The 25,416-nt window shown below is 37.9% G+C and overlaps 2 protein-coding genes and 1 long non-coding RNA gene across 6 annotated transcripts in view; 1 reads left to right on the top strand and 2 right to left on the bottom strand.

Annotated features, from left to right (window-relative positions):
* Positions 1-1,440: 1,440 nt before the first annotated feature.
* SDHAF4 (succinate dehydrogenase complex assembly factor 4) lies at positions 1,441-8,887 on the bottom strand. The gene is made up of 3 exons (XM_066179716.1): positions 8,785-8,887; positions 6,331-6,483; positions 1,441-5,204 (listed from the first exon to the last, which is right to left on the bottom strand). The coding sequence occupies exons 1-3, from the start codon at positions 8,822-8,824 to the stop codon at positions 5,095-5,097; spliced, it is 303 nt and encodes a 100-aa protein (XP_066035813.1). The 5' UTR covers positions 8,825-8,887; the 3' UTR covers positions 1,441-5,094.
* Positions 8,888-8,900: 13 nt separating this feature from the next.
* LOC136287209 (uncharacterized) overlaps positions 8,901-25,416 on the top strand; it is a 29,106-nt gene continuing 12,590 nt past the window's right edge. For all 3 annotated transcript variants that reach the window (XR_010720096.1, XR_010720098.1, XR_010720097.1), the window contains exons 1-3: positions 8,901-9,129; positions 14,504-14,643; positions 16,259-16,320. This is a non-coding gene — a long non-coding RNA (uncharacterized lncRNA). The remainder of the gene's footprint in view (positions 9,130-14,503; positions 14,644-16,258; positions 16,321-25,416) is intronic.
* The window catches only part of FAM135A (family with sequence similarity 135 member A), a 66,258-nt gene continuing 53,174 nt past the window's right edge, over positions 12,333-25,416 (bottom strand). For both annotated transcript variants that reach the window (XM_066179715.1, XM_066179714.1), the window contains 5 exons: positions 24,150-24,247; positions 18,736-18,887; positions 17,703-17,813; positions 14,516-14,629; positions 12,333-13,778 (listed from right to left, as the gene is read on the bottom strand). In XM_066179715.1, the coding sequence (XP_066035812.1) occupies positions 13,573-13,778; positions 14,516-14,629; positions 17,703-17,813; positions 18,736-18,887; positions 24,150-24,247 (681 nt within the window). In that variant the 3' untranslated portion in view covers positions 12,333-13,572. The remainder of the gene's footprint in view (positions 13,779-14,515; positions 14,630-17,702; positions 17,814-18,735; positions 18,888-24,149; positions 24,248-25,416) is intronic.

The raw sequence follows: 25,416 nt of genomic DNA on the forward strand, positions 1-25,416 counted from the left end.
GAGACGCTGAATATTTCTGAAGAAAATATGTATGGTCAAAGTCATTCAGCACCTTGGTTTCCTAAGGATGGGAGGCCAATATCTGCACTGCCCCCGTGTTGTGACGTGGACAGATTGTAAAATCCCACAACCTTCCTGAAGGGTCTCCAAGAGGAGGGCGGTCCACCAGGCACGCCGCAAACACCACATGCACTCACCACACTCACACATGCAGCAGTTGGCAGGAAGGGTCTTTGTGCGGATACCCAGCAGCAGTTTATTTCACCTACTCACTAAAGGGGTCCAGGAACAAAGACATGGGCAGAGGGTCCAGGTTTATATATGGGTACAAGGGAGTGGCGTCAACAGTAACAGCCAATCAACAGAAGGGGTGGGCAGGGGAGTAGTTACAGAGACCAATAGGGAAACAACTAGGGGAGACGAACATGGGTACAAACCAATGAGGGCAGAGGAAACAGAGACGCTGCTAGAAACTGACCATAAATGGTAAACTGGGGGTGTAGTGGCCAACAGGGGTTGATTGACAGCATGTCAGTTAAACAGGGGGTCCATCAGAGAGGTTAGGGTCTAGGGGACATTCTCCCAAGGCATAGCCCCAGAAAGTCCCCTAGAGGCTCACAGGCCTCCACACCCCCACACTTCAAAAGTCAGTAACTCCAACCTATTCCGCAAAGGTGTCAAGGAGAGACATTTAGACAATTAAGCTCTTAAAAGCTCTGTGGAAATCAGTGGCTGGGAAAGAGGTCCAAACAATTCCTCTCAGGGGGAAGAGATGGGCAGAGGATGCCTTGTCTCTGGCCTAGTGGAGATAATGTCAATCAACACAGAAACATGCTCGATCTGCAGAGGGTTTAAGACATTCATAAAAAACAGGACTTCATTAATTCTGCCCCTAACAGCAATCATTTAAAACAGAGCCCTTTTCTCAGGATTTGCCATTTTGTAACTCAGATTCATTTTCTACCGGGACACCCTTTCTGCAACAGCAGTGTTTTAAAAGACTACACATGACTACCCCGAAACAAGCAGCAGTTTTGGAGCTGGAACAGGGAGCACAGCCACACCCACATTAGAATGTAGCCTGCACAGCTCTGCTGGTCTGATGTGAAACACTGACCACCAGCTAAGCAGAGGTATTTTATATTTCATTTTACAAAAGCAAGAAAGTGACTACAAATGTGCATGGTTTTGATCTCCATCAGCACATGGAAACACATTTCAAACCATTTCCTTATGCTCTGATATACTTGATACTATGTATTGACTCATGCACAATTAAAAAAACCCCACAGAACTACCAAAACTGCTTCTCTTATAAATGAATACAGCTTTTTTCCTTTTCCTGACATTTCAGAACAAGATGGTGTGGTGCTTTTTCAATAGGAATATCAAAATAAGGGTCATAAAAAGGCATTTAATTTATCTGTCACTACAGACCACTGGAATTTGTCATCATTTATTGCAGTCAACTGAAAAAGTAGTAAAGGATTATAGCAACATTCTATGGTGCTTTACAAGCATATGCTACCATCACAGGTAATTTTACTGTGATTCCATTATGTATCCTGTGTTCCAGCTTAATAAAATCAATACCGTAATACATACTTTCCACACAAGGCAATATATAGCAAATATTTTCTTTAACTGTAAATTGAAACTTCATGTATTTTGAAATAAAGTAATTACGGTGTAATTCCTTCAAACAATAAAGGCTCCATAATTTTAATAATGTACTAAATGCAACCACACCAAGTAGGAGAAACAAGTTTAAAAGAGAAAACCTACTGCAGAAACACAACATAAAGATTTTTAGGAAAGAAAACAAAAGAGCAGCAAGCATCTTGCAGTACTGCAAGAATTTGCTTACACACACAGAGCAATTTTCCTTTGTCTCCCAGAAAGTTAACAAAAAAAGTTAGAATACAACCCCTGCTGCTTTTTGCTGTTAATACTAACAAAAAGAACTACAAAAAATATTCATTCAGTATTTATGATAAAACCATATCTATGGCTGATCTAATAGTTACTGCCTCAAGCTATTTTCTTACCCTAATGCTAAATTCCAGTGAAATGCTAATAGCAATTATCTGGGAAGAGCAGGAAGACAGCCCCAAAAAAGTGCTGATGTGCTGCTTTCCTAACTGCAGGCTCTGAAAGAAAACAAAGAGAAATGATTGTTTATACCCTACAACATCATTGTATCATTTGTTACATTCAATCCCTGATCACTTTTGACAGGTACCACAACAGATTTTGCAGCACCATAGAATTTCATGCTTAACTGTTACTGGAGCTTAGGGCTCCTCTTTTTGGTAAATGCCAGATTGCCAGACAACGTAACAGGGCCCCTTGGCATTCACTCTTTAGCTCTTACATATTATTTTGCTTATATGTTCCGTTTCCTATGTCTTATTGATACATTCCATAAACAAGTTAAGCAAACACTTGGTTACTGGCACCAGCCTGGGAGATGGTAAAAAAGGCTTGAAGTTGCTCAAGATTGAAGTGGTATCCTCTATTTCCCATGCACCAACTCCTTTTCAGCTATTTTTAACACAGGTTAACAACAGCCTTTTTATTTTAGGAAAATTTTTCTTCAACGAAAGGGCTGTCAAGCTTAAAACAGACTGCCCAGGGAAGTGCTTGAGTCACCATCCCTGGAGAAATTTAAAAGATGTGTAGATGTGGCACTCAGGAACATGATTTAGTGGCAGACTTGGCACTGCTGGGGTAATGGTTGATGATCTTAGAGGTCTACTTCAACCTAAATTATTCTGCGATTGTTTTTTGAAGGAAAGAAAAATCCCAGCCTTTACGACACTCTGTCTTACTGGTACAGATGCTAGCACTCTCAGAATTATCTTCCAGATCGAGGCACTTCATGGATACTGGCATGGACTGTCTAGGACCTGCCTGAGCTCTGACAGGAAGGAGTGCCTGCCTGTAGCTCTGACAGCAGTCATCACCTGAAAGAAGACAAGCAGGGGCCGGCACAGTACTTGGGTCAGCCCTTAGTCACAAAGCTGAGAGAGACTGAAGAAAAGCAACTGAAATATAAGGAAAAATATGGAAAAGTGAGATCAGTTCCTCATATGCTAAATCAAAACAGCATCATTCTGCATCCAGGGAGAAATGCACCTGCAGTCAATGCTGAGGAAAGCAATTAGATTTGAAAATCAGGAATTCCAAGAAGTGCAACTAGGTAAACATTCATGGAATCTGTGCTGGGAAGGGTAAAACCTGGTATGAGAAGATAATGAAGTAATGCAACAATCCATGGAGAAGATTTAGAATTAAAAAATAAAATAACTGCAGTATTTTACCGCCTCTTCGTGAATTAAGATGTTAAGCCTGTTAATAACGATGCAGAAAAGGCAGAAGCTTCCAATTAAAATTTCCACTTCCTATTTGAAAAGGTGGTGTATTGTGTGAGAAAGTATTTTCCAACACACCAGCAACTGAAACAGTAAAACATTACTAGAATATAATTAACAAACAGCATATATTAAAGACAGCTGACAAAGCCTATCTTTAGGTAACGGAAATGTCAACAAACTTTGGAAAGATCTGTCACTCTACAGAAGGGAAACTAGAATGAATTAGATATAAATACAAACCAATTCTTCAATACCCAAGCCATGTTGCAGAATTTAAAGGTTCAAAATGTAATTATCGCTAATTAACACCTTTTATGAGGTGCTCGTTAATCTCATTTTGCTTGTCAGTGAGGTATTTGGTTGATTAACCTGTAACTGAACAGGTTCAGTATTTTTGTAGGGAATCATCACAGTGAGATAAACATCCAAACTCACAACTAGAGCAAGACTATGTCTCTAACATACACAGTGGATACACAGACTGCCAGATTTCAACAAGGAGCTCCCCCACTGGCTGCCAGGCAGAGTTTTAGGGGAGGCTGCTCAGATTTGTGACAAGACCAACACACTTAAATGCTCTAGCTAAACCATGCTAAGGCAAAGCTAGGCAAAGCCCACACACAGCCAGAGTAATGCAAACCCCACACCTTTCTCCAATTCTGTGACTAGAGAAGATCCATTTGTTCAGGCTATCAAAAAGAACTTGCACAGAAACAGAGAACATGTTCACACATTTCAGTAATGACAACTTACTCTCATTAGTAAGTACTCACGCAAGTGGTGGATTTGCATTCTACTACTACTCTACTACAGTAGACTAGGCAAGTTCTTGAATGAAGAACTGAGCTCAGTCTAACTGAAAGATACTAAGTTTGATGCCAGATAGTTTTAAGTATCTAAAATATTAGATCACCTAACGGAATTTGTCCCCTTTGACCATTAAGTTTCAGACAGTAATGCTGCATTTTTCCCAAGCAGCATTTAGCCCACGTGCAAAAGGGCACCTCCACTTACAAAAGAAAAGATAATGCAAGTAGCATGAAGAGATGTGATAAAGAACAGTGTTCCAGAATTACAAATAGAGCACCTCTACACTAACTTGCAATCAAGAGCTGACCCTCTCCAAAATTAAGTCTCCACTTCCATTGTGCTACTTACAGTCCTCAATCTTACAGTCCTCAACAAGACAGTCTTTTCCCTACAAACAGGAAAAAACACCCAACCCACTGCAAAGGGGACAGAGGGAAGGTTCTTAAGTAAAGGGGATTTTACCAGGGAACCACTGTGTGAAATCAGTGACCTACTGATCTCCTCGGAGTTAGTTCCAGTTTTGATGGTGTCCAAGTTAATGAAATGCAAAGTTCTTGCAAGACTTTTACAACACCATGTAAATCTTTACATTCATGAAGAAATACAAGCTCTTATACATCTCTATAAGCTCCTGACAACCAATTTCATACCACTATATTTGAATTTATACTTGCACATTGGAAATAGTATTAAAGATCAGGCAGACATTGAGCCACTAACAGCTCCATAATCTGAGCTGCAGCATAGTGTTAATTACACTGCATTATTCAGAAAATTCATCACATGACAGAATGTGGTGGCACATCAGAAACAGTAAGCTTCACAACAAATCCAGGTGAGATCTTTTCTGTACATTGTATTTTTCAGCAACTACAAATATTTTATTAGCAATACAGACATTGAAGTATTAGAAATCTATACAACGTCCTTTTCTCTCCCAGTCTCCAAAACGTGTAGGTTCAGGGCCTCTAGGTCCACCCCTCTCTTTTGTAGTAGGATTGATTCCATCAGGGAATTCTACAATAACAGGGAAAATTCATTAAAATTTCTATGTTGACAAATATGAAGATGCTATCATTTATGATGTTCTCCTTTTACTTTCATTTTCAAAGATGAAACCAATTATTTTTTGTTTTGAAAGGCAACCTTGAATTAAACATTTCCCAGAGTCCTACAAAATTAATTTCAGGGTTTTGACTGCAATTTGTATCCAGTCACCTGGATATTTATAGTAATCTACTGATACACTAAAAAGCTTGTCCTCCAGACCTCAAAAGAGACAAACACGGGTTATTGTTACTGATGAACTGTAGCAGAACATCACACTATGGTGAGTTATACAAAGCATGACTACGGCTTTTAGTTAAGTAAAGATGGCTAATTAAAAAGAAGACAGAAAGAGATTCTGTCTTTCTCCCATGTGACAAAACCCCTTATGTTCCTGTTTCATTCAGCAGTGATGTATCTGTGCCTCAATCTTGCTATGCAGCCCCACTGAGGTCACTGGAACACAACAATACCAGGTCTGCCCAGGCCTCACTGAGCTGCTCAGGAACCTCAGTATCAATTGTTTCTTTTCAAAACACTGCCTGCAAGACTAAGAAATGCTGACCATGAAGTGCAGCATGAAACAAGTATTTTGTGGACTAAGAAATAAAAGATGCCATTTGAATAATACGAAGTAGCTGGTGCCCTGGTGAGTTTACTGGCACCATTAACAGCTGTTCTGTTACAGACCAATACCAGCTGTTTCTCTGAGTCATGCAATGCCTTGTGGTGGTGGAAGGCACCTTTGGCAAGCCCTTGGCTCAAGTCCTGCTAAAGGCAGGGCTGGTACTGTCAGGACATGCAGGCAAACTTGCTTATCTGCAAGAGCAGAGGAAGCCCAGGTTCTCTGTGTGATCTGCTACAATATTTGACTATGGCTGTTCTGAAAATTCTTCTACCCTGGTGCACCATTTGCTGCAACTTGTGCCCACTGCCCTGCCTCTCTGTTTTTTGTTCTTTTTTTCAGAGTCAGTAAGCTTAGGAAATGATTCTAAAGAGTGCTGAATGCCTGTCACCTTCCTGAACTGACATCAGCACATCACCTTGCAGTCTTGCCTTCAAAATGCAGCTTCCAACTTTGTATAACATCACTTACTTTCCAGGGGTTCCTTCTCCATACTGGACTCTTCTGGTTCATCAAACCGACCTACTGGTAACTTTGGTTTCTTTAGTGGCTGCTTAGCAGGTTCACATCTCCCTCCTGGCTTAGAGCTGGAGCTGCTCCGCAAGTGGTAAAGAAGTGATGACTCTATCAAGCAAATGCACATGGGGGAGTTTAACACTGAGTAATGCTGTGACTGTCCAGAGCACTTCTGAAAAAAACCTACTTCAAGGATAAGGGAGAGGAAGGCAGGAAAACAAACTCTAAAAATTTTTTAACATTCAACTCATGAACACCTAAGAGATCAGCACAGATAATTATTTTTGGCCCTAGAAACATATGTAGGCAAAATTGTGTTAGTTGTATAACTCAGTTCACATAAACAGTATATTTTAAACTGCTTTAACTTATCTTTGCTGTTACTTTCTTGTATTTTAGACTCTTAAACAGTAATTATGTTTATAGACCAGTACAGACTGCTTTCCGGGAGAAATCCTAACCTCCCCCAAGAAACCTGCTGATTTCCATGTCTTGGTTCATTTCCAGCAGCTTTTTAGTCAGAAAAAGCTTCTGCTTTCCCAAAGGACAGTTTAAAAAAATATAACATTCCCTTAGTAACAGGCTTCCCAGAATGTCGACAGAGGATAGCTGGGTTTCCCTTAGGATGGTAAAATAATTCAGCTGGTAGTCAAAAGTAGGAAAAACTTTGAGTATGTTTAAGTTCAATTATGTAACTGCATGCAAATGCTTTCATTAAAAGGATTTATTTCTTTTTCCTTTAAAGTCCTACTAACAATTTTGGTAAAAAAGCCAAATGTCCCCAGTGAGCATAATCCATCCACTAAAAAATATTTTGGCTGTGAACAGGTGCCTAAAGCAGTTCTGACATTTCTTAAGAAGAAATATTCAAACAGAAATCCTCCTTGTATCAGCTGGGTGCAAAGTACCTGAAAGAACTATTATTCTTCTTTCCTGAGGAGATTAAATCAGGAAGCCTTCTCAAGCACTGTCAATCTAACTCACCTTAAGATACACCAACTAACAACTCACTTGTATTCCCAGAATCAGCATAATCATTAATTTTAAAATACCACATCTTTATTATCAAACCCTACAGCTACATAAACTGTATTAAGTCTGCCAACTGCTGCCAATGCCCCAAAGGAGTAATTTTTTTTGTGTGGCTTTAGGCATAACCAACTATCAACAGCAAAGGATCTAATCTGTTGCAAACATTGGGTCTTTCTACTCCAGTCAAGCTTCTTGTAATTTTTCAGTAAGCTAGAAAAAAAGCTAGCTAGAAAATTAAATGATAACTGGCATTCTAGTCCAAATCCAAATAAAAATCAGCTTTAGGTACTGCTACGAAATTGATTATCTCAGTCACCAGAGAAGAGGCAAAATCCATTTTCCTTGATAGATTTACTTGATATTCTTGACCAAAATACACTCTTCTTGACAGAGAGATGACAAAAGTTCAACATTAAACATCTCTGAAAATGACAAGATGAACTATCACCACTAATAAACCACATCCTACAAACTGATCTTTGATTCCCTTCTCTTTCACATAGTGTCACAAAACCCTCCCATTTATTAATTATATAACTGGACCTGAAGTTGCAAATCCCAAGTCTTTAAAGTTGCTGCGCTGCAATCTTTTGAAGCGGTCCACAGCCTGGGATTTATCCTAACAAAGCCATCCATGCAGTGGGAGCTGGGCACACATCAGGATGCTCAGAGGATTAGAGCATCATCCATATCTTGCCATGAACCTGACAGCCAAATAGAGCACTATCATCTAACAACAATTTTTTAACAGCTCTTCCATTAAAATACAGCACACTGATTTAAGAGTATTGTATCAATAGCATCACAGAACCTCAGCTTTTGACCGAGAGGGAAGCACCCAACAAACAGCCCCAGCCTGTGGGACAGACTCTGTTATCCAGTCTGCCTTACTTCTCTATAAACAAATCACCCGAATTTCCTCAGGTGAAGGGCACGGACCCGTAACTTCCAGGTCCACAGCACGTTTCCTCCAGTTATTCTCCAAACGATAAACCACTGTTTAACATTTTACTGCCGTTATGAAGCACTAAGCAAAGACCCGGCAATAAAACCTCCGTAATAACAAATCTGCCCGATAGCAGCAGGTTTGCAATAGAGGGGAGAATATTAATACCGAATGGGCGGGGGGTGAAGGAAGAGCGGGGAAACCGCAGGGACAGCGGCGAGCGCCCCCGGCCCGCGGGCTGCGGAGGCGGGGCGTCTCACGCTCCCCACCCGCCGCCATCTTGGGCGGTCTCCGGCCCCCAGCGCCGGCAGCCCCGGGCGGCGTCCGCCCTGTCCCCTCGCTCGTCAGTTCCTGCGGGAGGAAGGGCAGGGGAGCCGGGGAGCCCCTCCGCGGCACAGCCCGGGCCCTCCCGCCCTCCGCCCGCCTCTTACTCGGTGCCCCGTGCGCGCCGCGCAGCAGCCGCAGAGCCATGGCCGGGACGGAGCCGCGTGCGGCGGGCGGGACCGCCGCGCAGGCGCCCAAGGAGGCGGCGGCTCCAGCCGGGCGGGGACGGTCAGGGTTGATTCAGCGGCTTCAGAATGTGCCCGTGTCCCTGCTTCTGCTCCCCGGCTCCGGTAAACAGAGGCGAACGGCGCCTGGAGAGCCACGTTTCTGATGGAGGCAGCTACGGGCTCACAGAGGTGCTCGACAAATACGCTGTAACTCTCCTCTCCACCTCTGGGCAAACCTGCAGCAACGACGTCTTCTTTTCTCGATGCACTGAAGAGTTTAGCGCTGCAAGTACCCGTTTTTCCCTCAATGTGTACGGCAGTCCAGCTCGGGTTGTGGTGGCGGTTTTTTTGTTTGTTTTGTTTGGTTTTTTGTTTATTATTTTTTTAATAATAAAAATTTGCGCATTGTTCAAGTAATACACAAAGGCTGCTTAGGACGTGAAGGAACTTTGACTAACACCACAGTGATGTACAAGACAGTGTTTGTGCTTTCAAACGGCATCGTTTTGGTTTCCGAGTTTAACCAGTTAAATTGCATTTAATGTTCAGTATAAACCTAACCGTGGCATAAGTAACACCTGTGTTCATGGAGTGGCGCTCCAGTTAATTAACTACAGTTAATGTTTTGAATATGGCAACTTTTGCTTTTTGTCACTCTTGAAACTTTTCCAGCTAACCTTGTTCGTAGATAAAACAGAATTCACTCTGTCCACAGATACTAACCTGCAGAAGATAACCTGGATCTGAATCTAAAATAGCATTTCTTGTTCACATCTGAAAGCTTTAAAGAAAGTAAATCTTGGTAAATTAAAGAGCAGCAGCACTCCCTGGAGTTTATTGAGCGACATCTGGCAATGCCTACACACTCAAAGTAATTAAATTTAACTGACTGCCTTACAAGTGACATTTTCTCAATCAGCCTTTCATAACACGGTTAATTAGACATTAGAAACTGAAAATAATGGAAACCCCTTCCTTTATTCTAACAGCAAGATGCTGAGTCCCTAGATCAGAGAGAATAAAGACGCAGAAAAAAATGCTCTGCCCAAAAGTAGCAAGAAAAACCCCTAAACAGGTCTCGTCAAAGTTCAAGAAATTATTTATGTTCAGTACAATAAAAACATGAAATCCTTCCCTTAAAAAAACTTACCAAGCTGCCTGCAGACACCAAGTAATAGTAAGCTCTGCTCCTAAACCACTTAACACAATCTATGAAAAATAATAGATGTATGTCATCTGTACAAGCATAGATGTCGAATTTCAAATGGTAAGAATGAAATAGCAGTGAAAGATTAATGAGGTACTGTTTATCCACCTAAAAATTAACTGTCTTCAAAACATATTTCTCATCTTTATTTATCATATTGCTGTAAAAATTCAGTTGTAACTCCTGAATTATTCATTTTTAGATCTTTTGCCTAAGGAGGTAATAAATCTTAACACTGGTAAAAACAAATGTAGCATATACCACAGGAATTTTCTACTTTGCGATTAAATTGAGTGTCTTCTTTTCTTGTTTTCCTTCCTCTGTTTACTGATCATTTATCTCTTGCACTGCAGCTTGCTTTGCAAGACGACACAAACAATATTCTGTTTAGCTTTGCTGTTCTAAAACATGGGCAATAAAAGACTTATAGTTAGCACAAAGCTTGCAGCAGGTGAGTTCAGATGGGCCAATGTACTGGTGGTCTTGGGGACTACCTGGAAAGCACCACAACCAGCACTGCCCTGGACAGCAAATATACTCACATTGCCTAAATGCCTTCTCTGCCTCTGAGACCTCGTCAAGAACTGGCTTATCTGAACACCACACCCGGTCAGGGCTGGGCAAATAAAACCGGCTTGGAAACAAGGTTGTTTCATGGTTACAGAGCAAGTTTTCCATCAGTGTCAAATCTCTTGGCTCTGCTGCAAAGCCTGGTGATTTTCAGTATAACATGAACTCTTTTTCCAAAGTAGTAGCAATGCCTAGATTTACAGGAACAGAAAGTTCAGTTGTATCAAGGACTCAAACACAACCCAAGGAATTAATTTATATACACAAAATGGAAACAGAGGTTCAGACACTATGTCATTTTATGCAGTGTGCTCCTAATAATATCACTGAGAGTTTTTGAAATAACTGTACCAGCCTACTGCCTTCAGGGAACAAGAGACTCACAGTTAAAGGAATGTTAAGATCTCAGTTCTTACCTCTCCTTCTGTAAGCAGCATAATTCTCTTTCAAGCAGCTGAAGGGATACCTGCATGAAGGAGGTCACTATCACTAAAGGAAGATTAAGTCCTCATTCAAAGAGAAGAGTGGTGAGATGGTGAGTAGCAGCACTTTATAGCTGCTACTGACTGCATCAGATGACACTGACATGTATACATAAGTCTTTATTTAGGTCTAGGAAAGAGAAGGCAGAAAACTGCACGAGTAGGGGGAACAAGCCATGCAACACATGCACAGTTGTCCAAAATACCCCAGCCTGCATGTGTTGTTCAGAGAGCAACTGCAAGTGACCATACAGTCTGTAACATGAATTTCCTATGCTTCAACAAGGACATGTTGGGGTGATCACACCTCTCACTACTGTCAGATGGCACATTCTTTGGGACTTTGGGATGTCAAACAGCCCTCACAAAAGCTACAGTACTGAGAGGGTTACTAGACCACTTATGGAGTGAGCAATGAAAATTAAGGAAGAGACAATGAACTTAATATTCTCCTAATTTACCCTGTTCCTTGATATACTTACATGCAAATATCACATGATTTCCTGCACCAACCATTTTCTTTAAAGAACAAGCCTAATTCAAGCTGCCTTAAATGGATGGGATCTACAGCTACGCACCTCCCCCAAAAAAAGAAAAAAAAAGGTTAAAAAAAAAGTGGCACTGTCACGATACTTCTGCTTTTCTGCTCACAAAAGCATGATTTAAACATTCATATTTCCAGAGGCAGAAAGCAAGACAGACATTTTTCAATAGTGATAGCACCATCTAAATACTTGTTTACTAAGAACAGTTTAAAGTCTTCCTTGTGAATCAAGGAATATTTTGTAACTTTAGCTCCCTTAAACAGCTATTCAAAGTTTAGCCAGTAGCCAAATCAAGTAATACTGTTAAATAAAAGACAGTTGAGATACCAGGGCATAATTTAAACATTTAGAGCTTAATAGCAACATAATACAAAATTAAGAATAAAAATAGGCATTGATATAGTGAAAAAGTATTAAGGAAACCTTTGTGTCATAAGGACTTACCTAACATAACTCTAATAAAATACTCTGCAGTGTATACGTTGCTGAACTGTAGATGCTCAGATGTTCATTTGAGTATCTTGTAAGTTATTGGGAACCCTCCCCCCATATATTACAAAGATTATTATACAACATTCCATATCAAATGCAACATCACTTCATTATATACTATTATTGTTATATTAATTTCAAAAGTACAAATTTATTAATTATATACAAAAAGCCTCCCCAGATTTTTGGTAATTAGCAGAACATTTCAGTTTCTTTAATTGCTTTTGTTAGAGTAATTTGTTCATTTTATTAACACCAGATGCAATAACACAATGCTGAAAATAAACATGCGTTATACAACAAATTTATATTTTTCAAAAAAATCTTCATTACAATTAGTGTACAATTAGTGAATGCACATATAATTCTTTTCCCCCACCTTTAGTGAATTATTGTTTGAAACAGAGAAAAGGGAAGGAAGAAGAAACCAAACTGCTATTCAGCACCAGTAGAAAGTCAGACCTTTAACATTCCTGTATATCAAAAACATTTTATCTGTATCACTAAACAGGAAAAGTTTATAATATTGTCTGATTTGAAGATTACTGATTTATATTTACAATACTTTATAGTTGATAAAACATTTTAACAATATTTAAAAATTGCTTAAATTCATAAAAGTATTGCAGAAATTTATAACATTTACTTATTTTAAGTATATACAAGGAAGTCCACATAAAATTGTCCATGTTCATCTGAAGAACTGACAGAGTAAGGAGCCATCTTAATAGTTTGCAAAACCCCAATTTTTTGAAGGCAGCTATCACTGAACATTCAAAAATCCTTAATTGCCATTTGCTTCTGAAAACAAAAGTTCCAGTAATAAAATTTGAGTATGTAAACTAACATATTTTTGAGATCAGTAGAAAATATATTTCCACAGGCATAACATATTTAACAATGACAGTAATGATTTTGTAGAAAACTGTTAAGCTGTAGCAGATATAGTCTTTTTCAAATATCCAGTATTTTAGCAGCTCATTGTGTTTCCAGTTAAACTTCCTACTGTGCTAAAATACGACAAGTGAACACATAAGACATTGTTAGAATTTTAAAACCCAATTTATTTTTGGCATCTAAAGCCTCTTGTAAAATGTAGCCAAGTAACATCGACTTCTGTTGTCTGAAAGCCAATAACAAACCAAACAAAAGTACACACTGTGCTTTAATCTCCAAATAATTAGGTACCCAAAATTAAGAAAAAAGTAATAGAAAAGTAAAAAGAACAAAATAAAAAAATATTGCACAGTCACATTACCTAGAAAGTAAAGTTGATGTTAAAAAGCCCTAAGTGTGGATGATATAAATTATCTTCCATATAAAAAGTATAAATATCTCTTAAAATACAGCTGCAGCTATACTTTTAACACCACACATTATCTGAATTCATCTTTTAATGAGGTAATAACCAAGTCTCTTACAATGCTTTTCTCTACTGAAAATATTTTAGGGCAGCAACAAGAAAGAATTTTTCTAAAAATATTTCTGAATCAAGAACAGCAATGTGTGCAGCTCTCCCTATGAGAGAATCTGCTGTATTGGGTAATGCATTAATTACATTATAACGAACCAAATTACATTCCTTATTTTGAAGAACTGGCAGAAGCAGGTTCTGGATCATTTCCGCATAAATTGGTCCTGTAGAGGAAAAGAAAAGTTGTACTGTATCAATTGCCAGAAACAAACAGAATTCTTTGACCTTGAACTCAAAATGAACGTATTCCAGAGTACGAGAAGTAATGAAATGTGTTGTGCTGTGGTTCTGTAAAGATAGAATATACAGAAAGTTTACTTCCTCTAGAAATGTTGGAAAAATAATTTGAAGCTATGCATTTTAGTGTTTGTACATTTATAGTGAGAATGTACTTATCAGTAATAACTTATTACATTACGTAAAAGTTTTTTGTCAATATATAATACTAGAATGCAATTGTGGTAGGCTATCTCAACAGTAAGTACAACAACTGACCCTAACTGATTATGGAAATATTACCTTTTCTTTCAGTGCTATTGTTAAGCCACAGCTATATACAGCCCAGACCTTGATGCTACAGTTTGATATCCTCAAAAATCAAAATTATTCCCTGTTCATGGAATAGTGCATCAAGGGCTGTGTCTATCTCACCTAACTTTAAGCAATGTCAGTAAGCTAGAAACCTGTTCAGTGTCATCTGCATGCAATAGAACAGGACAGATACAGAAAGCACGTCAGCCTCCATGTGGATTTTCTCTCTCTACTACTACAAAGTAATCCCACACTTTCTAAACACATAAGAGAGGTGCCTCAGTTAAGCAGCCAAAATTAAATGGGGGGAGAGTGATAGGTGTGAGGTTCTAACCTGAGTGGTTTGTTTACTTTGCAGGATATTTATTACCTGATTGTTTATCCTTTAAAGCTGTTTTACACATCTCAATGCGAGCAGAGTGATAAGGAACGTAACGATCCTGCAGAGATCCTACTAAGACAATGTTTTTGAAGTAATGAAGACCTGCAAGAAAAAAGGTATCACTTATAGCAAATCCTTTTATCTATTACTACAGAATAGTTCAACATTTTACAACTGGTATTTGGCACTAATTTATTACAGGATCTTGCACAAAAAGGGGGGAAAACCAATTAAAATAGGAAGAGCTACAAAATAATGAGATGTTTGGTACCAGTCTTTCCTCTGTACATATCTAATATACGTGGCCATGACTCAGTTGTAGAGTTTCCCATTAAACTGAGAATGGTTCAAACCTTCCTCTTGTTTCTTAGGAATACAGTGGTTGGTTTCTGGCTATACAGAAGAGAGCAAAGCCTCCACATCGCTTAAAGAAACCTAAAGATGGATGGTGCCTTGTCTTCACTGACGTTTCAGGCAATAGCTGTTCATGCCCAGCACCAACACATATATCATATAGCTCACCTAGTGCAGGTGCCTTTATAAGGCACTGCCTCACTGTAAGGTTTAACCAGCTCAAGCACAGGTACAGAATCTAACCAGCACAACCCCGAAGTATAATTAAACCTTTAGAACTGAACTCAGATTTCCTACTTCTTGGATAAGCATGTTAATAGTAGTATGATGCAATGGTAGGAAACCCCATCCTCATCTGTAATGACAGTTACAGTCCTTCAAGACATGTAAGTGATACATTTTCTCTAGAAAGCTGCAGCAGATTTTTGGTGCTGCCCATCTACTTTAGGCCAAACACAATGGAGCACTTTAAGAAAATAGTTTGCCTTAGAACAGTCCCTTCCGAATATCATATTTTAGACATAAGTATCAGCAATCTTTCATTATGAAAAAGTGTTTGATCGAAATCTTCAGCAGAAGCAAACAAAGTATATAGGGTATATAAGATAAGTAAGTTTTACTGTTTATGGATTCTTTATTCATTTTGGGGTTAAGCAACAGGATGATGTGTTTAACATGTATGTTCTTTGTCAAATTTGAAATCTAGAGTCACAAGCCATCATACAACAATGTAGCTGAGACCTTGGCCCTCAAAACACCATGTGCTGGATCCAAAGCAAGTTTTAGTTTTTGTTGCCTTAGGGATTTTCCCAGATGCAAAGGCAATGTCCAAAGAAGACACCACATTAAGCAGCAACAGATGTTTCTTCATCTTAGATCCCTATTTTCCTATATGATTACAAAAATCGACAGAAGTTGCAAAATCAGGGCTATACTTCTCAACACTGTTGTCAATCTCTTGCATGTATCCTGGGGTTAAGTGACTTCTGGAAAGACTTACATTTAGAATCCCTGTTGAAACCAGCACACAAATTCCCTGTACTGAAAATCTGAAAAGAGGAATTGGGCAGGTTGGGGAATCCCAAATGCTTCTCGCCTTGTGTTTGAGAGTCAAGCCAATGCTCTATGCCCACTGAGTGAAGAAAGAGACGGCAGGACAGAAGCAGGCCTTGTACAGATATCAAAAGTTAAAGGCACCAACTCCTACATTGTACATACTGTATATGAACTCATCCATCAAAAGAAAACTTACTTCCTTCTCTATGAGGGAAGCATAAAACTTGCTTTCTTTTCTCCTTATCTAAAATTGTTAATTTTTTCTGTCTTTCTCCTGTCTCCCCCATCCTTTCCTTCTTCCTTACACAAACCTCACTGAAGGACCTAGAAACAAGATGGTGTATGAGGCTGTGGCCGAACATACAGCTCTTTCCATCTCTTGGGTAAGTAAGATAAAAGCAGAATCTAAGCCTAAAGACTTTTATATTCCTTCTACCATTTATGGGGAACAAAGTCTGAAATGCACATTATGACTCTTGAGACGATGCTATCTAGGTCTTTCAAAAATCCTGTCATATAAAGGTCTGTCATCAGAAAACACATCACAATTCTACAACAGACAATAGTAAAACAACAGTGTCTGTAGTCATGCTGACATAAATTCACATAAAAACCAAGGAATATGAATTTTTTTAAAGCCAACTGATTAATTAATCTGATTATCTCTTAACAGACATCCCACAGTTTACTCAGCATCCAGTGTCTAACTTCTTACATAACTTCTATTTACATTCAAACATTTCTTTTCAAAAGACAGCAAAACTAGATTGAGTTCACCTTTAAATACCAGTTCAGCTTTTAATATTACCTTATCATCAACAAAATCACTTTGTGATAGTAGATTCTGAAGAGAAGTTTTTCTAAAATCAATTATTGATCAATATTCCTGTCTTACCTATGATTTTTCTTCTTGCTTCTTCTTTATTATTTTCTGCTTCTTCCAAGTCCTGTAAATTTTATCAAGCACCTCAAGAGCTATATGTCAGTCTTTACCTGCCCATATCTTTGTACTTGGTTGCTCTGAACAAAATTCCAGCTGTGACAACCTAGAAATATTGTGATGTAGGAGTGTGCCTGGATTTTTCACAAAATAGCACAAGCATCTCTGGCTCCACAACTGCTTGACTGACAGACATTCAGAAACACCTGTCAGATGAATCCTCAAAAATTTTATAATGCTTAATAATAAAGCATTACCTGCTGGCACATTATCCACTGGCAAATTCATTTTTGGCCAACAGTTGTAATAAGGATATTCAACTAAGAGAAAACTGTATGAATGATATAGTAGTATGAATAATCTAATCTGGGATTTAGCTATTATGCTAAGTTCAACTTCTTCCTTTATGAAAATGAGTTTTTGTTATCCCTAACCATCTTAATGAGGTAATAAAAGACTAGTTAGCAAAAACTTTGAAGTAGAATTTTAGACTTAGAAACAGGTAATCCTAAATGTGTATGAATGTACTTCACTCGCTACACAGTGGCTCATAGATAGATATTAAAAAAATTCCCTATTTGTCTATTGGTATAGTGGCTGCACTCAAGTTCTGCACATTAGTTAGGAAGGAAAGTCTCAAAGCAATATCCTACCTCTGCAACAAAAATGGTTTACTGTTTACTTGAAGAATACAAGATTAAAGTAATTCGTAAACATTAAAACTGAAACAGGAACTTTTTTGAAAATAAGTTCTTTCTTTTATGTTTCCTATTCACATTTATACACAGTTGCCTTTAAGAGATGGGAAGCATTAACAAAGCTTACCTGCTTTTTTACTAAGTTTATATAAGAATGTCTGTCGTGGATCTGAATGGTCTCGACATGTCAATTGCAATAAAGAACCAGACTTCTTCCATTTCTGCATAAACCACAGTCCTGCATTGTTAGGTACAACATGAGTACAGACCCACAGTAAAATATGATAACTAATGAACCATAAGTATAATATGTAAAAGTTCATAACAGTCTTTCAGATGTTAATTTGACTTTTCATGTAAGCACTGTCAAGCTTAGAAACAGTTTAAATTTTCATTTTCTTTCCTGTCTATCTATACAGTGAAGCATTAAGGCCTTTATTTTCACTAATGTTCATGCCTGCCCACAAAAAATAACTTCCAGAAAGTGTAAATACAGTAATGCTAGCCAGAATATACACACTATATTTCAATAATTTATATAATATCAGAACTCTCTTTGTTCAAAAAACAACAGGCATTACTTGTCCAATTTCTAAACGGAACTCATTAAATGTAACTTGAAAAAAGGAAGCAGAATTTTCTCACAGGGATACCATAGTAGAATGTTTTCTATGGTGCTATATTCTCTTTATTAGTCAATAATAATAATAATAATAGGTGGCTAACTGACTTTTCAGAAAATCTTGCCTCCCTCACTATTCACATCGAAACACACTGCAGGTTGTAAGGCATTTTTGAGAGAGAAAAAACACCAACAGTTCAGAATTATTTTAATGTATCTTATCTAATTGTTTGGCAGATTAGGTATATTCAAATTCAGTTTATAATAAATTGAGTTCAACAGATTAAAATTGGGGTTTATTTATGCTGTAACAAAAAATCTGAACCAAACATACTGGAAAATACTTACGCCAATCACCTCTTGCACATCCTTTTATTGATACTTTATTTTTATAATCCTTCTCTCTGCTTATGAAATATGCAGTTTCTCAAAATCACAGTAATGCAGAAATGTGCACCCCACATGAAATTGCTAAGTGCAGTTCAAATACAAGATTTCCCCTAAACTGAGAATAATACTTCTGAGAATAATACTTCACCTGTATTAACAAGAGCACTGCTGTTGTAGAGGGTACCAAGATGTGGTCCAGACAGAGACAGGAAGGTATGAAGTTTGTTGAGGTAATACTTAAATCGATGTCTTGTGAGCACTGAACGGATTATTAAATTACCCAGTGAGTGTCCAATAAAGCTGTTTAAAAAGAAAAAAACAATATAACATGGAATTTTATGGCAGGATTTTTTTTTTCTTTTAACAGAGAAAAAGAAAACTGGTGTCATGAAATGCTAGAAGAGCATAGGAAAAAATTAATGAAAGCTTTCCATTCAGACCTGTATTTTATGTCATACAGGAGGCATAGCTTGTCCGTATCTCTCCAGCTGCATAAACTCATTACAAACATGTTTGATCTCCTCCAGAAATATTTTATACAGCATTTTTGAAAATCTTGCTCTTTGTTAGCTTTGGAAAAGCTAACAAAACCAAACTATCCTTCCACCAGCGTCTACCACCCAAACACCAGATTATTTCTGGGTTCATTTCTCTTAGCACCAACTATTAAGAAAATATTTTATGAGCCATGCATGACTGAAAACATCATTACTTCGGCATGTGATGGCACTCAATATGATAAATGTATGAGCATTCCTGCAACAATTGAGTGGAGACAGATTTCAAAGATAGTCCTAATAGAGGGGAACACCATTACTTAACTGAACCTGATTATTTAAAAACAGAAGCAACATCTCAGATCTGCTTAGCAGATTGACCAAAAGAAGCGATTATCAGCTTGAGCAAGCAATTGAAGAATGTGTCTCTGTCAGGACAATATTACTTTTAGGTGTTTCCCTGGTTAAGCAATTTAAGGGAATGACAAATGTGACTCTTTAGCTTCTTGTATCTAAGGATAAATATTACTTAATATGAGGTGCTTACTGTCATATATGCAAGCCTATATAAAGCATTTCTTTCAAACGGACATTACGAAATTAAGCAATTCCAGTTATTATGCTTACGGATGCCTGCTGAGGTAAGGACCACACCAGACTAGGCACTGACTTAAACAGTATACAGTAGGGACCAGACTCACAAAATCAGAAGGAAAAAGTGCCTTCCTGCATTACAGATGCAGCCCTAGAATATGGTGAAAACAGAAAACCATCCAAAAATATGTACAGTAGAACTATCATTGCTGGATCACATATGTGCTACATTATTATACTTCTAGGATCATCCTTCCTGTTTGCTCTCTATCACTACATTCATCAACAAAAGTGGCTAAGACAAAGCTTCCTGTAACATCTGTGTAAAATACGGATTAGTAAAAGATTACGTGACTGTTTAAATGCTTCCCAAGCAAGAATCGCTGCCTTGGGAAAATATCTATTTAAAGGTAAATTTAAAAATTCAAACAATTGGTTCTAGAATGGCAGAACCACCCTGAACTCATCAACTCCAAAATAATTATGCATTTCTATGACAGAAGAATTTTTTTATTCATTATTAATACATAGTTTAAGCATGTACGTATATTCTTCTCAGTCGCTTTTACTACTAGATTTCCAATATTATTTGTATGAGAAATTCTTTGCTTGAGCTTGCTATATTTGCCTAACTAATTTTAAAATAAAAGATTATGTATCCTCTGTGGTGTCAGCACAACAGCACTGGATTTGCAAAACAAAACAGTGAGCTGCTTTCTTGAATACTAAAATTTAAAGCTGTTCCCTTGGAGGACATCATGAAATCCACACAAGAACAACAAAACCACAGACTTCTTTAAGAACAAGTAAATGCCCACAGAAACTGAGTTGATCCTGAAGATGATCTGTATGATGTAACTGCTTTTGAGTAAAACAGACTGTTTTCTAAAGAAGATCTCAACATTAGCAGAGATACTCTCTCGACAGTTCTCCTGCAGTTCAGACAGTATTTAATTAACGTCATAAGAGGATGACAAACTTTTATATGGTACCATAACAAAGGGCATTTTCTGTGAAAACGCAGCAATCCATCTATCAATTCTATCTTCCCTAAGAGTACAGGCATACCTATCCAAAACTTCAGAAACATGAAAGATCCATTTTGAGGAAAACTGGGAGCTCACAATCAGCTATGTGAATGTACCTCAAAGATTAAACACTTGCACTTAATTTGAAAAGTCTTAGAAATATAATAAAGGTTACAGTAATAAGTTGTGGTCCAACTCAGATGCTTAGGTGAACACATAATAAGTCTTAATTTTTTTTTTTTTAATAGAGAAAGGTTTAAAAATTTGCTCAAATCAAACAGGGGAGGAAAAGGAAAATCCTTCAAATAGGATTTTTGAAAGTGTAAGACAAGAATGTAATCCATCCTACTCATGGGATGCTCTGCAAAAGCAATGAACACTAGGTGGCAATATTACAATCTTCTGAATATATCATTAACACATTGAAGTTATTAGAATTATAGTTTTTATACCTGCTTTATGATACAGGTCTACCAATTCAGATCATGATAGTAAATCAGACACAGCAAAAACTCATTATTCTATGCCAATAAACAAAAATCCTGTCCAATTTTAAAAATTCATGGAAGGAAGAAAAATCCATCAAGATTCATAATCAATGAGGTGCTGAAACAACAAACAGATGTTTTAATGTTTGCATAGGATTAAAAACTTTTGTTTGTTTCTATGAGCCAATGTTACTTAGGGAAGAGAATGACAAGCTGATTAATCTACCTGAGGTCAAAGTCCAATACAAGTCATCAGAAATTTACCTAAGACCTGACATGCGCAAAATGGTTTCTGAAACTCCATAATAAGAGCAGGTGGTTTATTCCCCAGCTGCCTGGTTACCTGGGAGAGCTTCCATCCTCACAGATACTCAAAACTTGAATGGGTATGACTGAGCAGTTTGACACGTTTCAAAGTTGCATTAACTTTGATGGTGGCATTCATATGACTGGTCCAAATGACCTCCAGATGTCTCCTCAACCAAAAGCCTCCTGTGATTCTTTACTGAACAGTTCTTTTATAAGGCAAATTGCATTTGTTTTGAATCAAGCTTCCAGCTCATGTTTGCTGCGTGCTGCTTGTGAGCACAAAGATTTTGTTCAGAGATGAATGAATGTGTTAGATAGTGAATTGCTGCAATAACTGGTATTAGCTCTACAAGTACCAAAAATGTTTACTGAAGCTGACGCTATTCCAGTGGTACAGGGAGTGTCTTTTCTCAGGACAGAAATGTAGCACAGTAAGCAGGATTTTACCCTTATTTGAGAGCATGAGACTCTGCATTTATCCAAATAAAGGGCAGAATCTCATAACATCTCTGGACTTATATTGGACCTGACCTGATTTTGATTTGTTTAAGCTGTGACAACAATCATCTGCCAGTGAAGTGCCAAGTCGGGTCTCAAGTTGTTTTAGTTTCACTACAGTTTCTATTAATGACAAGTAGTTATTCTGTGTGGCCTGAACTGTGTATCAGCAGAATGAAGTGCAGTGTGGAAGACTGTAGGTACAGGTATCATATGGCAGAGGTCCCCAATGGTCTGTTAATGGTCACAGCAGGAGCACAGTTGTGTAACTCAGGAGAAAAAGCTGGCATTAGGGATAACAGAGAATGGGAGGGGAAAAAGAATAAATGGGAAACGAAAGAGCGTATGTGCCAACTAGAAATATAGAAATATGAAATTAATCTATCCAGACCCAAGGCCAAGGAAGCTGAAACTGCCACCATGAACACTATTGTCCTTATACTGAAGCCCTGGGATGCTGATATCCAACGGCTTAAGCAAGACAGAATCCAACCATCTTAGGATGTTGGCTTTCTTTGCCATACATCATCATAGATCTGGATACTGATGTCTATTTTGACTGGGTTATGGAGCAGCACTTGTAGAGAGAACACTTCCTTTAGGAGATGGGGATATTTTATGAGGAGAAACCAGCATCATTCAGGACACCACAGATTACTACAAGGGCTGTTTTCTACAGTGGCATAACCAAAATGAGGCAGGAAAGCGCTGGCTTCTTGAGCAGATGACTTCTCAGCAGTACTTTCCCAGGTTGTCTTGATTATCCCTTCAAGGCCTTGCATAGAGGCACATGTCTTTCTGACAGCTCTCTCATGTAGCTGCCAGAGAACAGTGGATTTGTTGGCAGATTTAACTTTCTCATAAGAAAAGCTTAAGTTGAGAAATGAATACTTCTGGTTCAGTAGGGCCCAAGACAAGTATACACTTTAAAAAGGAAACTAAAATAAAAATTCATAGGTTTTTTTTTTTTTTTTTCAAGTGATGAGAAACAAATAAAAGTGAAAACTATTTACAATTTGTAAGTCTTATGAGAGAAGCATACAAGAGTTCGGTTCTCAGGTATAAACAATGAGAAGATAAGTGGGTGGGTTTGCTCATTGCAGCCTTCAGACAGTAGCATGGGAGAGAAGATCCTGGTGGGTTACACAACTCTTCTCTCCCATACCAAGGGTGCTACTATATAGTCTGTGAAACAAAAATATGATCACACAGTGCCTTTTTAATTTTTAAATCAACAGTTTAGACAAAATTAAGCATGTCAAATCTTGCCTATCTCAAAACAGAAACATTTGTTTAAATAGTGAGATTATGTTTAAATGTTTTAGATGTTTCCTCCAGCTGAACAAGGCCTACCAAACACATGTGAATGCAGAGACTTGTCAGAAACACATGTGACTAGCAAGTAAAAAAACCTGGATGTGTAATTTGAGGATGCCTAAACAAATGGATGAAGTCAGGCTTGAATTAGCTCCTTTCATCTATTGATGAGCTAACACTGCTGAGTTAGTGAGGAAGTCTGCCCATATGGTGCACCCTACTTTGAGAAAATAAATGCAACGGGCATTCCCTGGAAGTAAACGTAAAAGAAAACAGGAATGCACAGACTGTGGTAAGCCCTCTAATAAGATGTAAAACATGTTCTTTAGCAGATGAAACAACCAGAAAACATAAAAACTAATGAAATATTTTCATGCAGCTGCCCTTCAACATCACAGGTAAGATGAAAGTGCCCTGTAGGAGTGACAAGACAAACAGTCTGCCATGTCATACTTAGTGAAGGGACTATACAATCGGAAGGAAGCTAAGTTCCTGGCACAGTGCTATTACAGGTTCCTTCTCAAAATACTATCAGTTTTTCTGCAGAACTCTATTATGCAGAATTTGTGGAAGCATAGGGGAGCAATTCCTTAAATGTAATGCTTAACTTCTGCCCATAAACCACCAACAGATGAGCTTACAACATTGTTCAGTCTTCTCCCATCTGGCAATTCCCTCTCTCTCCATTGTCCTCCTTTCCCCTACTCCTCCCCTGTCCCAAACTGCTTTATCCCATCTTTCTTTTGGCCTGCTCCTGAGCATCACAGTTTAAAACAACCCAGGGCTCTAGTTTTAAGTTTATTTCTGTAAATAGTATAGAACAGATATTACCTGATTTTTGAAAGGGGTAGATTATAAATTTGTATATACTGTATAATTTCATCTAAAAGACGATCTGTCATGGAATCAAAATCAGCAAAGGTATCATTCTGTAAAATAAAAGAAATAAAAAATAATAACTGTATTTTCTAATGCAGCAATATACATTCTGCATTCAGTCTGAATTCTTACTCCCTGGTGTTTCTATCAACAGCACACAAATAAAAGCATTGATATTAACTCTGAATACAAACACTACAGCTAGTTATTATAAATTTTTCATGTCATTTTCTTGTAACATGGAATAAAGTGATACATATTTTACTGTAAGACTACTTTCTTCTAAAACACCAAAACAAATCTTAACATTACACACCCAGCCTTCCTTCTAAGCTGTTCTCTACACTCAAGATTATCTGTAGTGAAACAGAAGACCAAACTGCATATTCAGAATTATATCACACTTCCAGTGAAATAGAGGTGAGACAATTACTGCAACAGCACTCTACAGTAATACTCATTATTCAAAATCAAACAAACAAACAAACAAAATTCTTAAGGCCTTATCCCCAGTTCATAGCTGATTCTCTCCAATTATCAGCAGCAAGAAATTATGAGATAGGCAAAGCCTGCCTAGAACTTTTCAATCCAAGTTCCAAAGGATCTGTGCTAAAATCTGTAGTGTTCAACATATTGGGAAATGATCTGGGAAAGGAAAGAAGGAGATGAAATATCAGATTGTGGACAAAACTAAATATACAGTGTAGTCAAATCTAGAACCAACCAGAATTTCAGAAGAATCTTATACTACTGCATGCCTGGGTGATAAAATGGCAAGAAATGCAAATCAAAGTCACACAGAGAAAACCAGCCCTAACTGTATATGCAAACAATAATCTACACATCTGTGTTGCATATAATCAGCTATGTTAGGAAAGCAAGGAAAGAAAATAGCAATATAACATTTTGTCAGTCTGTAGTGCAAAAGCATCTTAAATCCCCTGTCTAGGGGATTTTCTGATCATTCAATTTTAAATGACAAGAAGTTTCAAGTGGGCCGGGAATGGTATCATGGATGAACAGAAACTGTTTCACATCTAATTATAAGAAATAATAAATGGACTAAGTCTCTTCAGCTGCCTCCTGAGGGAGAATTTGTACTTGCTTATAAAATACATGATTAACTGAAGCAGTCAATGAGGAATGATTATTGAGTATTTTTTCCAAAACAAGCTGTAAGGTAAATTATTTCAATTTCCTTGTTTGCAACTGAATTACT

This window comes from Chamaea fasciata, unplaced genomic scaffold, assembly GCF_029207755.1.
Source record: "Chamaea fasciata isolate MVZ Bird 193981 ecotype frontalis unplaced genomic scaffold, bChaFas1.0.hap1 SCAF_3, whole genome shotgun sequence".
Taxonomy (NCBI): domain Eukaryota; kingdom Metazoa; phylum Chordata; class Aves; order Passeriformes; family Sylviidae; genus Chamaea; species Chamaea fasciata.